The 13,713-nt window shown below is 55.8% G+C and overlaps 1 protein-coding gene across 9 annotated transcripts in view; it reads right to left on the bottom strand.

The window, feature by feature from the left end:
- The window catches only part of PLEKHG3 (pleckstrin homology and RhoGEF domain containing G3), a 43,869-nt gene that overhangs the window by 15,586 nt on the left and 14,570 nt on the right, over positions 1-13,713 (bottom strand). For 8 of the 9 annotated variants that reach the window (XM_059693680.1, XM_059693662.1, XM_059693644.1 and 5 more), the window contains exons 2-4: positions 3,018-3,422; positions 1,883-1,980; positions 224-293 (exon numbers count right to left, since the gene is read on the bottom strand). In XM_059693680.1, the coding sequence (XP_059549663.1) occupies positions 224-293; positions 1,883-1,980; positions 3,018-3,383 (534 nt within the window). In that variant the 5' untranslated portion in view covers positions 3,384-3,422. Of the gene's footprint in view, positions 1-223; positions 294-1,882; positions 1,981-3,017; positions 3,423-8,049; positions 8,249-13,713 lie in introns of those variants that run through there. The other variant, XM_059693626.1, reaches the window with a different exon arrangement.

Raw genomic sequence — 13,713 nt, forward strand, 5'->3', positions numbered from 1 at the left:
CCCTATGCCCTTTCCCTGAGCCTCTGCAGGCCCATCTTTATACCCATCTGTCTGGGACATGCCATCCACCCAGCAACCCTTGGCTCCACCCAACAACACCCTCCCCATTCCAGACAGGACACCTGGCACTTCCCCTGGAGAGGGGCACCCAAGAAGGTGGGCATCGCTGTCCCACTGAGCCCCCACGGAAGAGGACAAGAGGCAAGCAGCCAGCCCTTCTCACCCTTTCCACAAAGCAGCTGGCCACAGCCACAGGGTCGCTATTGCAGTTGTCCAGGTCTCTGAGGAGCTGGCTGGGTGGGGGAGAGCAGTCATCAGATCCCGGACCACTCGCAGCCTCCACGTCCACCAACACACCATGCCCCTCCCCAACCTCCTGCCCAGATACACAGCCAGCCCGGAGCCATGCGGAGTCTGGACTTCCGCCCTCGAAGTGAGCCCTGCCCAGGGCAGCAACCAAGAAAGCACCCAGCAACACTGCAGAGATGGGGAGCAAGGGACACCCACATGCTCGGCAAGAGGAAGAAGGGACAACAGTACCCACCTTGGGAGAGGACCCGGCTCCTCTGCAGGCAGGAGGAGTCAAATACACAAAAGCAGAGATTAAAGGAGAAAGAAGAGCGGGGGGGCTCGTAAAAGAACCGAGGCCCCCGGCTCAAAAGGAGAGAACAGGGTGAGACCCCAGCACCCCTTGTTCTACAGGAAACCCTAGAGAGGGTGCTCCCCCTGCTGCTTCCCCCTGGGTTCTCCCCTCTTCCCAACCCCCCACAATCCGGCCTCGGTCTCCCTCCCAGACTTCTCCCGCTGGCACAGCAGGAAGTCTCCCTGCCCATCTTAAAGGGCCTGGGGCAAGGTGCCTGCTGAACTGCCGACACTGACCCGCCAGCTCTGCGCCTCCTGACCAGTGCCCTTCCCTGGAGCATCTGTGGGCCCAGGCGGCACACTCTGGATCCTCAAGGAGCCCCTCTGCCCTGAAGCAGCGCTCACCAGGCCTTGTTCAGCCTCCCCCACTATATCTTGCCTGACCTGTGCATTCCCCTAAAGCAGGGGTGGGGAACCTTTCTTCTGCCCAGGACCATTTGGATATTTATAACATCATTCGTAGGTCATACAAATTTATCAACTTTAAAATTAGCCTGCTATGCCCTATCCAGTGTGGCTCAGTGGATGGAGTGTGGGTCTTCAGACTGAAGGGTCCTGGGTTTGATTCTGGTCAAGGGCACATGCCCGGGTTGTGGGCTCCATCCCCAGTAGGGGGCATGCAGGAGGCAGCCGATCAATGATTCTCTCTCATTACTGATGTTTCTCCCTCTCTCTCCTTCTCCCTTCCTCTCTGAAACCAATAAAAATATATTAAAATAAATAAAATTCTCCTGCTATACTTGGTCAAACATTTAATTAGCTCACCCCTAATGCCTTGGCAGGGCCAGACCAAATGATTTCTCGAGCCTTATATGGACCACAAGCCGGACGTCCCCCACCCCTGCAAAGGGTCAGATCACCTCCAGGGAGCCCAGACTTCCCATGGGGTAAGAAGATGGAGAAGAAACTAAGAGATGCACAAGTGGGAGACAAAAATGAGAGGGACAAAGGGGCCACAGAGAGCTAGAGGGGAGCATATCAGGGCAAGGGTCTAGCAGTCCCCTGAGGGGGCGTAGCCCAGGCTGAACCCAGCAAGCACAAGGGCCCAGGGCACATGGTCCCACAGGTCCTCTCCCTGCAGGGAGCAGCTATACTTCTGTATAGGGACGGACCATCCTCCCCATCCTCAGAGATCAGGCCCTGGGCCCACACGCCACCGCCCAGGACACCCAGGATTCCTCTCTAGGCCCCGAAACGGGCCTCACAGGCAGGACCGGGTGTACGTCGGACCCACTCATACCTGTTCAGTGCATAGATGCTTTCTATGTTCCCAAAGAGGGCGCTGACTTGTTCTGGCTGCAGCAGCCCGGGGGTGTCGATGATCTTCAGGAGGTAGTCCTGCAGGGAGAGAGGCATCAGAACGCAGCCCCTCCCGCTCAATCCTGTGCCCCCAGCCACACCTCACTTCTGTGCCTCGATTTACAGCTATAGTGCGATTTCACAGGCATCACCTACTAGACTGGGTTGGATAGTTGCACCCAAAAATTAATATCCACATGGAACTTCAGAAGGTGAACTTATTTGGAAACAGGGTTTTTGTAGACGCGACTAGTTAAGGATCTCAAGATGACATGGCTCTGGGTTTAGAGTGGGTCCTAAGTCCAATGACCGGTGTCCTTATAGGAGAGAACCACGGAGGCGGAGAAGAAGGCAACGTGAAGACGAGGCAGAGATGGCGGTGATGCAGCCACAGGCCACGGCACAGGGGGAAGGCCAGCAACCACCAGGAGCAGGAGGCCTGGAAGGCAGCCCCTCAGAGCCGCCAGAGTTCCACCCCACCAACATCTGGGTTCTAACTTCCGGCCTCCTGCTCCGAGAGAGACAGAAGAAATGGCTGCGTCCTAAGTCGCTGGGTCTGTGGTAATTTGTTACAGCAGCCGTGCGAAACCAATACTCCTCCCTCCGCAGGCAGCTTCCGCAGCGGCAGCCACCTCCTCCTGTGTGCCCGGCACAGTGTGCACACTTCACCTGCACAGGTGCATCGATCTTCATTTTACCAACAAGGAACCTCAGGGGCTACCCTACCCCAGTGCCTGGGACCCCACAGCTAGGGAACAACAGAGCAAACAGGGATCCAGGAGCAGACAGGCGGGCTCCAGAGTCCGTCTCCACGGAGCACCAGAGTCCCTTCCCTCCTCGTCAAGGTGTCTACTCCCTAGGGACCCACAGTAAGTTCTGCTGGCGGAGCAAGTGGCTGACCCCGAGTCACATGGCAGTGTGAGCCTCAGCCGTCAGGGCGGAGAGGATCGGTGGGGAGGCAGACCTCCAGGATAACCGAGTCGGGGAGAACTGTCCTTCCGGGTGGTCGCAGGTTTATGCGCCAGAGCTGGGCTGCAAGGCCAGCCCGAGAGGAGGCCGGCGCCCCCGCTCCTTACCTCCACGATGCTGCGCAGGTCCTGCACGTACATGCGCTCCGTTTCCACGATTTCCCGCACCACCCGGCCCAAGTAGCTGAGCTTGTGCGCAGGCGCCGCGGCTGCCCGGCTGTTGAATGGGGACAGGGGTCCCTTCTTGTTAGGCCAGGTGCTGGAGTTGTTGTTGCTGTTGGGGGCGTGCCTGCCACGCGGGGAGCCGGCCCCGTTCTTGGTTAAGGCCTCAGGGCCGCTGGGCTCCTCCATGGCGCCTCGGCTGTCCCGGGAGGAGCCCGAAGAGGACGCGGTGGAGGTCAGGCTCGCGGTGGAGGTCAGGCTCACGGGCCGCTCCTGGCTGCTGTCCTGGCGGAGGGAGGTAGAGACGGGCATCCTGGCATCGCTGCCCGGCGAGGGCACTCCGGGGAGATTCTGGGCAGGGCAGACAAAGTGTCAAACTCTGAGTCCTCACAGAAACAGAAAGCAGCAGGGGGCCTGCCAGGGAGGGAGGGCCGGCCAGGGTAGTTGTTGTTTGTTGCATACAGAGTTTCAGTTTTGCAAGATAATAAAAAGTCCCGCGGGGGACTGGTGGTGATGGACACAACAATATGAATGGACTTAAGGCCACTTAATAAAAGTGGTTAAAATGCAAATATTATCTTATTTTAAGAACAGTTTTACCACAATTTTTAAAAACAGCAACTAGCCCTAGCCTGATAAGAGTGTCGGCCTGCAGACTGAAGGGCCCTGGGTTCGATTCCGGTCAAGGGCACATGCCCAGGTTGCGGGCTTGATCCCCAATAGGGGGTGTGCAGGAGGCAGCCGATCAATGATTTCCTCTCATCATTGATGTTTCTATCTCTCTCTCTCCCTTCCGCTCTGAAATAAAAACATTAAAAAAAAACAAAAAAAAAAACAGCAACTTGGAATCCCCAGGAAGTCCCTTCCCCCAGACCCTATGAGCATCTATAGCAGCGGTTTCTCAACCTGTGGGTCGCGACCCCTCTGGCGGTCGAACGACCCTTTCACAGGGGTTGCCTAAGACCATCCTGCATATCAGATATTTACATTATGACTCATAACGGTAGCAACATTACAGTGATGAAGTAGCAACGAAAATAATGTCATGGTTGGGTCACCACATGGGGAACTGTACTTAAAGGGCCAGAAGGTTGAGAACCACTGGTAGGGATGCCCCATAACATTCCCTCCCGACTCCAACAGCTCCACCTCCACCTTTCCAGGGTGGAAGACAGGTGGGCCACACCCGGACAATAAGGGCTCGGAAACCCGAGGCCCCAGAAGAGCAGAGACGACACCGCACCGCGGCCAGAGCCACGGCGGGGGTGCCCTCGGAGGGAATCCCAAGCACCTGGCCTCTCAGGCCCTCGGCTCCTCACCATCTGCCCAAGTGTTGTGTCCTCCAGGCTCTGAGCACCTGGCACAGGGCAAGGGCTCCATAAACTGTCAAAACAGTGATGCTAATGGTGGTTGGCTAAGAGCACTTCCCAAGTGCCCACCTGTCAGGGCCTGTGCTGGGGTCACCGGACAAAGGCAGGCAAAGACTTGGCTCTTAAAATCTAAGAGGACAGGCACGCCAGAGGGTAACAGTCTCCCCAAGGTTCCCAAATCTTGGGGCACCAGTGACTACACCATGAACCTGGAAACTTCCAGATACTGACAGAGAAGGCAGAGGAGATGGCACAAAGGCTGAGCCCACATGACCCCTGACCCCAGGCCCAGAACCTGGTACAAGCCCCTGACTCACCCTGGCTCCCAGGGACAGGAAATTCCCCAGGGCTGAGCCACCGGTGAGTCTCCCACGCTCCCGGGCTCAGCCCACCTCAGCTCAGCCAGAGCAGCACAGCCAGCAGGAAGCTGCTCCCAGATGAGGCAAACAGCCTCGGGTGGACTTTATTCCCTGCGCAGATGGTGGCAGACTCACAGGGAGGCCTGCCCGAAGCAGCAAATCAGGGGAGGGGCCGTGGCCTTGGAGAAGGACAGACACTCCACCTCCACCCCAGAGGACCAGCGCTCACTCACACCCCTTCCCAGAAAGTACACAGGAAACGGTTCCAGAGCATCCCTCCCACCTCCACTGGCCCACAGCCTTCCGCCCCCAGTTCTAGGTCTCAGAAGCTACCAGATCACAGACCACAGCTATGAGGAGAAGGATCTAGAAGTTGCCATCACTCCGATAACTATGATTTTGCCCCCTGGTTTTCTGTGCCTCTGCCCCAACGTTCGCCAACACCCCAGGCTCGGGCTTTTGTAAATGTTCTCTATGCGTGGACATTATTTCCTCCCCATCCATCCCATGACATACTGAACCCAACCACTTCACTTAGACCCAACCCTCAGGTTCAGATCAGAAGCCACCACCGCCTGCCCCTAGAAACCTCCCCAGAAGGCAAGCCTGGGGCACCTCCTGCATAATCCTTCAGCACCCAGAGTTAGACCTACTCTAGCACTCACTGCACGGGACTGTGAGCAGCTTCAGACCTTCTATCCTAGACTGTAAGTGACCTAAGGGCGGGGGCCTTAAGGGCGATCTGGCAAATGACGATGAACAAACAGGGTGTCTACTGAGCTACCGGCCATGCATGCCGGCTCAGCAAGGAGCACGGACCCTCAAACACAGGGCTCTGTCCCTGCGCCTCAGCTGGGGTGTTTTGCTCCATGTGAGCCTCCTGTTCTGCAGATGAGGACGGGTGGCAGCACTGGGGCGAACCCTGCATCCTCCCTCCCTTCAGGCGAAACAAAAGGTTAATTAACAGGATCACCCGGGTGGCACTGAGCATGAGGAAAGCCCCTTGGGAATGCAGCACGGCTGCCTCTTCCTCCCTCTTCAAAGACCCTTCAGAATGAACCAGGCAGGCCTTTCCGCAGGGCAATACCATGTTATCTCAGCACAAAGAGGAAGACCCATGCTCCGCCCCAGCCCTAACCCCCAGCCCTGCGGGCCTCTGCTGTCCTCAAAGCACACTGCAGAATGCACAGGCATGCACACTCCACCCTCCCCCATCAGTCCCAGCTGAAACCATGGGGCAGGGACTTAGGGCCTAAAACCTTTCCCAGATCAGACCCGGGGTCAGTCAGCCCCTAGGGGGATGCTAAATGGAAAAAGGCCCAAGTCCCAAATGGATTTCACAGCTGGCCAGGTCACAGCCCCCACTAACGCCCCCCCTCCCCCCCAACACGCTCTCAGGGACATTTATCTCTAAAGGATGCCTTCTGAGGACACCCTTTCGGTACCCCATGCACACTTGGAGCTCGGAAACTAAAGTGCCCTTCCTACTTGAAGCAACTTTCTCTGATTAAACATAGCCATCTGCTTGCAAGCCCAGCTCACATTTTCAAAGTAATGCCCCTGCCCAAATCCTCCAGGACTAAAACCAAGCCTAGCAGCTGAAACGTTCTAAGCGCTATAGACATAACAAGCCAATGACATCTCGTAAAAACCCTAGAGGTAGATACAGCTATTATCCCCATTTTACAGATGCAGAAACCGAGGCCACAGAAGTAGCATGTGGTAGAGCCTGGATCTGAACTCAGCTCCAGTGTTCATGCTCTCCTGTCTCCCTAATGGATTTCATACCAGCCAGGACCACAGGCAAGGATGAGTCACAGCCCTGGGCGCCATGGCTTTACCTCAGCATAAGCCACGAGGGCTTTTAACCTGACATTCATTTACCCCACAAAGGCCCCATGGAGGTAGAAGGCTGAGTGTTAAAATTCCTATGGCTATTCCTAGACCTGCTACATGTGACCATTTACCCTCCTGTTGGAACAACATAATAAACTACAGATTCCAGGGCAGAGGATGGCAGGTCACAGAGAAGGGAAAACGCAGACGGTCATGAGGTCAGACGGTAAATGCCTTGGATGATGAGGAAAGCTGGGCAGTGACCAGGAGACCCAGGATCGCAAGGCTCTCTCTCCTGCGTAGGAGGACTGGGAAAGAATGTAGAGATGCAGCAAGGGAGAGGTGAAGAGTGAAGGGGGCAATGAGAGCAAACGAGGCACAGTCCGGTGCGGACTGTGAGTAGACACCACTTGATAGTGACCTGAAAGAGACATCACACTCAATTTGAGTGCAATCTGGTCCTAAATGCCTGTTCCCAACAGCCCGGTGTGTCCTTCAGACTCACAGAGAGTAGCTGCCCACATGCCCCTGCGCAGAGCCAACCCTTTCTCCTTCTTCACCGAGCATCACCTCATATTGTAAGATTCACCCCAAAGCCAAGATTAGAACTCAGGTCTTCCAACTCATCTTGAAGACCCTGTCTGCTGGAGAAGTGGGAGCCGAGAGGAGGCGACAGGCAGACGGCAGCCAGATGCCCGCGGCCACTGCATCCCATGGCGCCAGGTCCCCAATTCCTCCACCTGTTTCCCAGCCGTGACCGCTGCCATCTCTCAACATGATTCAATCCACTCAGTCATCAATCAGCAAATCAGTCTTCTAGAAAACTGATATTTCAAACCCCAGGCCTGTGACGCCCTCTCTGACAAGGTCACAAAAGACCTTTCTCTTTGGGTGCCCTGACCAGGAATCGAACCTGCAACCTTTTGGTGCCCAAGACAATGCTCAGCCAACGGAGCCACTCCGATGGGCAGACCTTTCCTTCGCAAGGGCCCAAGGAGCTGCTCAGACATACATCGTCAAGAGCCTGGGGGCAAGAGAGGACGGGAGATCTGGTTTGTGTTTTTTCCCCGTTTGTTTAAACTTTCTCTAAATCTAAATATAAGCTACACCTGTAAGGTCATCTGCCTCCAGACGATCTTCCCTGAACATCCCCAGCCAGGAAGGAGGCAGGCAGCAGGCAGGCCCCCAGGATTCCCACACAGCTGAAAGTGCAAGTGCCCATCCTCCTCCCCACTGCACCTGGGCGCCATGCCCCGCATCCGACCCACACCCTGAAAATGACATCACCCAAAATCCACAACAGCCCTCCCCCCATGTTCTGTCCTTAGGGCTCTTGTCACTGAAGCAACAGGACACAGCTCCCCCCAACCAACTTCAGGAAAAAAAAAAAAACGGTCTCATAGGGGCACCCACCTTCCGGAGAACCTCTGCTTAATTCCCAGGACTCAGCAACACTCCCTGCTGGCCCTGTCTCCCCGCCAGTGGGCTGAGAAGGCAGGAGAGGGAAGAAGGGGCGCCTGCTAGTGAACCCTCCGAGCAGGCCGGCGCTCTGGAGGCGCCCCAGAACACACTCCGGATCAGGGAGGCTGGGTCCAGGTGCGGAGGAAGCTGATGTCATCCTCTCACCCCACACCCAAGAAGTAGAAGCAGGACACACCACGCCCGCTCTGGAGGCAGGAAAGGAGCAAGGGGGTTCCCCCAAAAGGCAACCGCTCCAAAGTCCCCGGGCCAAAGTAGGGGAAAGGGAAGGAGGTCACACGGGCCAAGTCCTTCCTCCGGGACTGCCAGCTGCCTTGTGTCTTCCATGACATTCTAAAGCTCCTCCCAGCCCAGGCAGCCAAACAGCCTCTGACCTCCCAGGACCACCCCCCACCCCACTGTCAGGATCTCCTCAGAGAAGGTGCCAGAAGGAACCAGGAGAGAAAAGTCACACCTTTTCCAAACACCGTTTCCAGGGCAGAAGCAATGTGAGCCTCCACAGAGACCTCCCGCATCACTCACCTGCTCCCGCCCACAGCTTGGCACAGCCAGCGCCACGCTGCTCCCCAACTCTGGCCCCCACGCAGGCACTTCTCCCTGGGCAGAGCTGAGTGAGGTCACCCCGGCAGGAGCCACCCTGCAGACACCCCAGGCTTTCCCCAGGAGGACCCCTGAGAGGGGCTGGCTCTGGGCCCCTTTCACCAGCAGTTTCCTCACGCTGGCCCCTCCTGCCTCCCAGGAGACTCAGGGGCCCTCCGCACCCTAAGCACAGACAAGGGAAGGCTCCCGGGGGAGGGAATGTGCCCAAGGCGACTGTTGGAGGCTGTGCGACCAGTGTGACCAGCGTTTCTGGGCCACCCAAACCCTGGCCAGCTGGCTCAGGTTCACTTTCCCTCGTGAATTCCGTTTCCCACCGCCCAGCACAGCAGCGGGCCACCAAGTGCGGCTGGGTCTTGCGAGCAGGACTGCAGCTGCGGGAGGGAAAGGACCGTGACTCCCAACGGGCCCTCTCCCGTGGATCCGGGAGGAAGTCAGGGCCTAAACCAAGTCCAGAAAACTCCCTTGGCCTGGCCTTGGGAGGAGAGGAAAGCGCCGTTTCTGTGGGAGGCTCGCTGGCCCACACCTCACCGTTCCCACCAGCCCACAGCCCCATTCACTCACGGCTCCTGTTCTTCCTCAGACCTGGACTGCGTCCCAGACCCTCCTCTCTACACAGACCTGGTCAAACCACCTCCTCAGAAAGGCCTCCTCAACCATTTCCAACCCCTCCAGCGCACACCCGATTGTAGGAATATCACATCCTAATCCCCAGATTTAAGGAACCTGGGCGCTAGCTTACATGGCAAAAGAGACTGCAGATGGGCTCAGGTTAAGGGCCTGGGGAAGGGAGGTTATCCTAGGTCAGCGGCTCTCAACCTGTGGGTCGAGACCCCTTTGGGGGTCGAATGACCCTTTCACAGGGGTCGCCTAAGACCATCGGAAAACATATATAATTACATATTGTTTCTGTGATTAATCACTATGCTTTAATTATGCTCAATTTATAACAATGAAAATACATCCTGCATACCAGATTATTTACATTACGATTCATAACAGTAGCAAAATTACAGTTATGAAGTTAGCAACAAAAATAATTTTATGGTTGGGGGTCACCACAACATGAGAAACTGTATTAAAGGGTCACGGCATTAGGAAGGTTGAGAACCCCTGTCCTAGGTGATCTGGGTGGGCCCCCTGTAATCCCGAGGGTCCCTATGGGAGGGAGGCAGCGGAACTCACACTGACGTGACAACAAAAGCAGAGGGACACAGTGACAGATGGGAAGACGCTTCTGGCTTTGACCGGGAGGAAAGGGACCACAAGTCAAAGGACCTCGGCAGCCTCCGGAAGCTGGAAAGGACAAGGAGACGTTCTCCCCTGGAGCCTCCAGAAGGAGCACAGGCTAACCTCTGACCCCCAGAACTGCAACCTAGTAAATGTTTTAAGCCGCTGAGTTTGCGGAGCTCTGACAGCAACCAGAGGACACGGTCACCAAACACTTCTTTCCATTCTAATGGCCCCGAGTATCGCTTAAAACACTGGTCCCCCTGGTCTCACATATGAAAGCTTTTCTTCTGGACTAAACAGTAAAAAACCCCGTGGGCTGGGCCTTCTCTCCCTTATTCTCCCCTCACCCCCAGCAGGCAATGCAGACATGAGGTGCTCCATACATGCCCGCTGGGAGGACTGCGGGAGCGTGCCCGGAGCACCTCTCACCACTCCCTCAGTCAGGTGAGCAATAAACAGTGGTCAACGTCAAGATCTGAGCCGGTTCCTCCTTGACTAGTGGGTTTCCACATTAGTCACTGCCAGCGAGTTTCCGATCAGCCAAGAGGCACCCTGGAATGGTGACTGCCCATTCACCCCGCCAGTCCCGGCCTACCTGCCCCAGGCGAAGGACTAGAGCAGGACAGCTGCCCTGCCGTGCCACACACCAGCCACAAGAAACTGGGCGGCCGGGGAAGTCCCCATGGGACCTTTGGAGTTTGGAGAAGGAACTGCAATAAGGTCCCTCTAGGCCAGCGGGAGGTTTCCCGTAGACGTGTGCTAAAGGCAATTGAGAGCAATTACTGTTGATTAGAAATTGATATTGCTCACAGCCAGGGTAGGTCAACGTGGCTGCCAGCACTACTTGTCATCAAGCAGGGAAATGACACCACATCCCAGAAGATGGAGTAGTCCAATCCGGTGCTAGAAATCACAGAGCCAATGTGCCCAGAGGCCCCACCCCTCTCACCTCGAGGTCAAAAGGCTCATAGGACCACCGCTCCTTATCAGCAAAATTCAGGGACCCAGCCCTGCCAATTAGCCATCTTGCTGCCCCTTTCCCCAGCTGCCAGCTGCCAGGTTCGAGGCCTCTAGGCTGGGGTGGGGTTGAAGAGGAAACAGGAGCCACACCTTCAAGAGCTGCAGCATTTACTACTGCATCTGGAGAATCTCAGCTGGAACCGAGTGGGAACAGAGGGGCCCCGCTGGGTCCCCAGAGTTCTCAGCAGAGGAAGAGAGAATACACAAGCCCACAGAGCCCAGAGGTTCAATGCACTAAATGGATCTACAGGCTTTGGAGTCAGGCAGACCTGGCTTAAGCCCCAGCTCCTCCGCTTCGGGCTGTGTGTGGCCTTGGGCAAGTCACCTGATCTTGCCAAGCTTCAAGTGCCTCCTCTGCAAAATGAGCAATAATACCAACCTGGCCCTAGCTGGTTTGGCTCAGTGGATAGAGCGTCGGCCTGCGGTCTGAAGGGTCCTGGGTTCGATTCCGATCAAGGGCACATGCCCGGTTGTGGGCTCAAACCCCAGTAGGGGGTGTGCAGGAGGCAGCCAATCAATGATTCTCTCTCATCATTGATGTTTCTATCTCTCTCTCCCTTCCTCTCTGAAATCAATAAAAGTATCCTATCTAATAAAAGAGAAAAATGGTAATTGGCGTACGACGATACCCTTTTCATTGGCTAATCAGGGCTATATGCAAATTAACTGCCGACTAAGATTGGCAGTTAACTGCCAACAAGATGGCGGCTAATTTGCATATGTAGGCACAATGCAGGGAGGCGAAAGGGAAAGCAGGAAGAAGCCCCCTGACACTGACAGTGATCGGAAACCCAGGGGGGAGCTAAGAGCTGGGGGGCAGGGCAAAGGCGGCCCTGGGGCTGCCTTTGCCCTGCCCCCCAGCCATGATCGGAGAATCAGGCGCCTTTGCCGCCCTGGCCAGTGATAGCAGGAAGTAGGGGTGGAGCCAGCGATGGGAGCTGGGCACGGTCGAAGCTGGCAGTCCCAGGAGCTAGGGGTCCCTTGCCTGGGCCTAAAGCGTAGCCCATGATCGCGGGGCCGCTGCAGCTGCGGGTCCCCGCTGCCCGGGCCGGACACCTAGGCCAGAGGCATTAGGCCTGGGCAGGGGCGGAGCCTGCAACCGCGGGGAGCTGGGGGTCCCCTACCCAGGCCTGACACCTCTGCCGGAGGCCTCAGGCCTGGTCAAGGGGCCGATCCGGTGATTGGTGATTGGAGGGTGATGAGGGTCAACTCCTCTGGCCGAGGCATCAGGCCTGGATGGGGGGCGGAGCCGGGGATTGGGGGGATATGATGGTCCCCTTGCCCAGGCCTGAAGCCTGGGTCAGAGGCGTCAGGCCTGGGCAAGGGGCCAATCCTGCGATTGTAGGGTGATGGGGGTCAACGCCTGAGGGCTCCCAGTATGTGAGAGGGGGCAGACTGGGCTGAGGGACACTCCTCCCCCCCCACCCACCCAGTGCACGAATTTCGTGCACCGGGCCCCTAGTATTTAAAATAATAATAATAATAATAATAATACCACCAACCTGGCTGATCTCCAAGATTGAGATGATACAAGCAAAGCTATTTGTATGACATCTGACAGAGAAAGGCCACCACAAATGGTAGCAATAATGATAATGATAGCTAAATTATTATTTGTTCCACAAGCAACCAGGACAAGATTTTTCTGATTTGTACCTAAAATGTTGAACCACATCTCAAATCAATAACAAAGATATTTGTTAAACTTGGTGAGCCAACATGACCTAACCCTCCCCACTGACCATCCATCATCTATGATCCCAGCATCGATCTGGCCCAAGCTCTTAAAAGGGCAAATATAAAGCAATTCAGCTGGAAAGGAAAACAGTCTAACATCCATGCCCAACAGAAGGTCAAACCAGAAGATGAAGTATAAATAATTCCGAGCCCTCCCTGTGGCGGGCAAGACGCAATCCTCAGGGTTCCACAGGGAGAGACGGCATGTCCTGCTCAGAGCTGGAGAGGAACAGAGCCATGGAGAACAGGCCTGAGTAGGAGCAGAACTTAAGGTAATGGGAGGTAGCAAGATCACAAATAAGTGGTCCTTGACACTGATCCTTGGGTTTTAAAGAAAAGACAAAAACCAGCTTCATGGTGGACATGCGGAGAGAGAGAGCCAGGACGTAAGACAAAAAGATGCAAAGCCCTGGTGTTCACCCATTTTCTAAGTCCCAGGGAATATCAAACAGGGGGAAGCAGCAGGATGTGTATGAATGAGCCCAGGGGCTCCAGCCAGCGGTTCTGCCCCAGTGCCTGCCCTCTTTCGGGATGACAGGACTGCCCTTCCTACCGAAGTTGTGAGCTTCAGAAGTCACTGGGCAAGTATTGTCAAGCACCCACTTTGCACAAAGACATCGCGGCAGCCTTGTGGGAGGAACAAAAATAAACCACACACAGAACCCGCCCCCCAGAGCTGGTGTTTATCAGAGAAACAAGGCACGTGCATCAATAACAGGAGGAAGAGAGTGGTGTCGTGGGCAGTATGGGAACCCCAGATTGCCTCCAGTTTGGGGCAACACTCCTGAGTATGATGCCTGCAGGGCCCTGGGGACACGGAAGTAAATAAGATGTTGTCCCTGTCTCTGAGGAACCGAATTCCAGAAGGAAAAACAGCCACGTAACAGATGATCCACAAAGCAGTGCGCTGAATGCTGGTACAGAAGTACCACTTGAGGGGCGGGGCCCACTTAAAGGAGGAGGGGGCATTTTAGCTGAGTCTTGGATGGTGAGTAAGCTTTTGCCAGGTGA

The sequence above is a fragment of the Myotis daubentonii genome, chromosome 1, assembly GCF_963259705.1.
Source record: "Myotis daubentonii chromosome 1, mMyoDau2.1, whole genome shotgun sequence".
NCBI classification, from domain to species: domain Eukaryota; kingdom Metazoa; phylum Chordata; class Mammalia; order Chiroptera; family Vespertilionidae; genus Myotis; species Myotis daubentonii.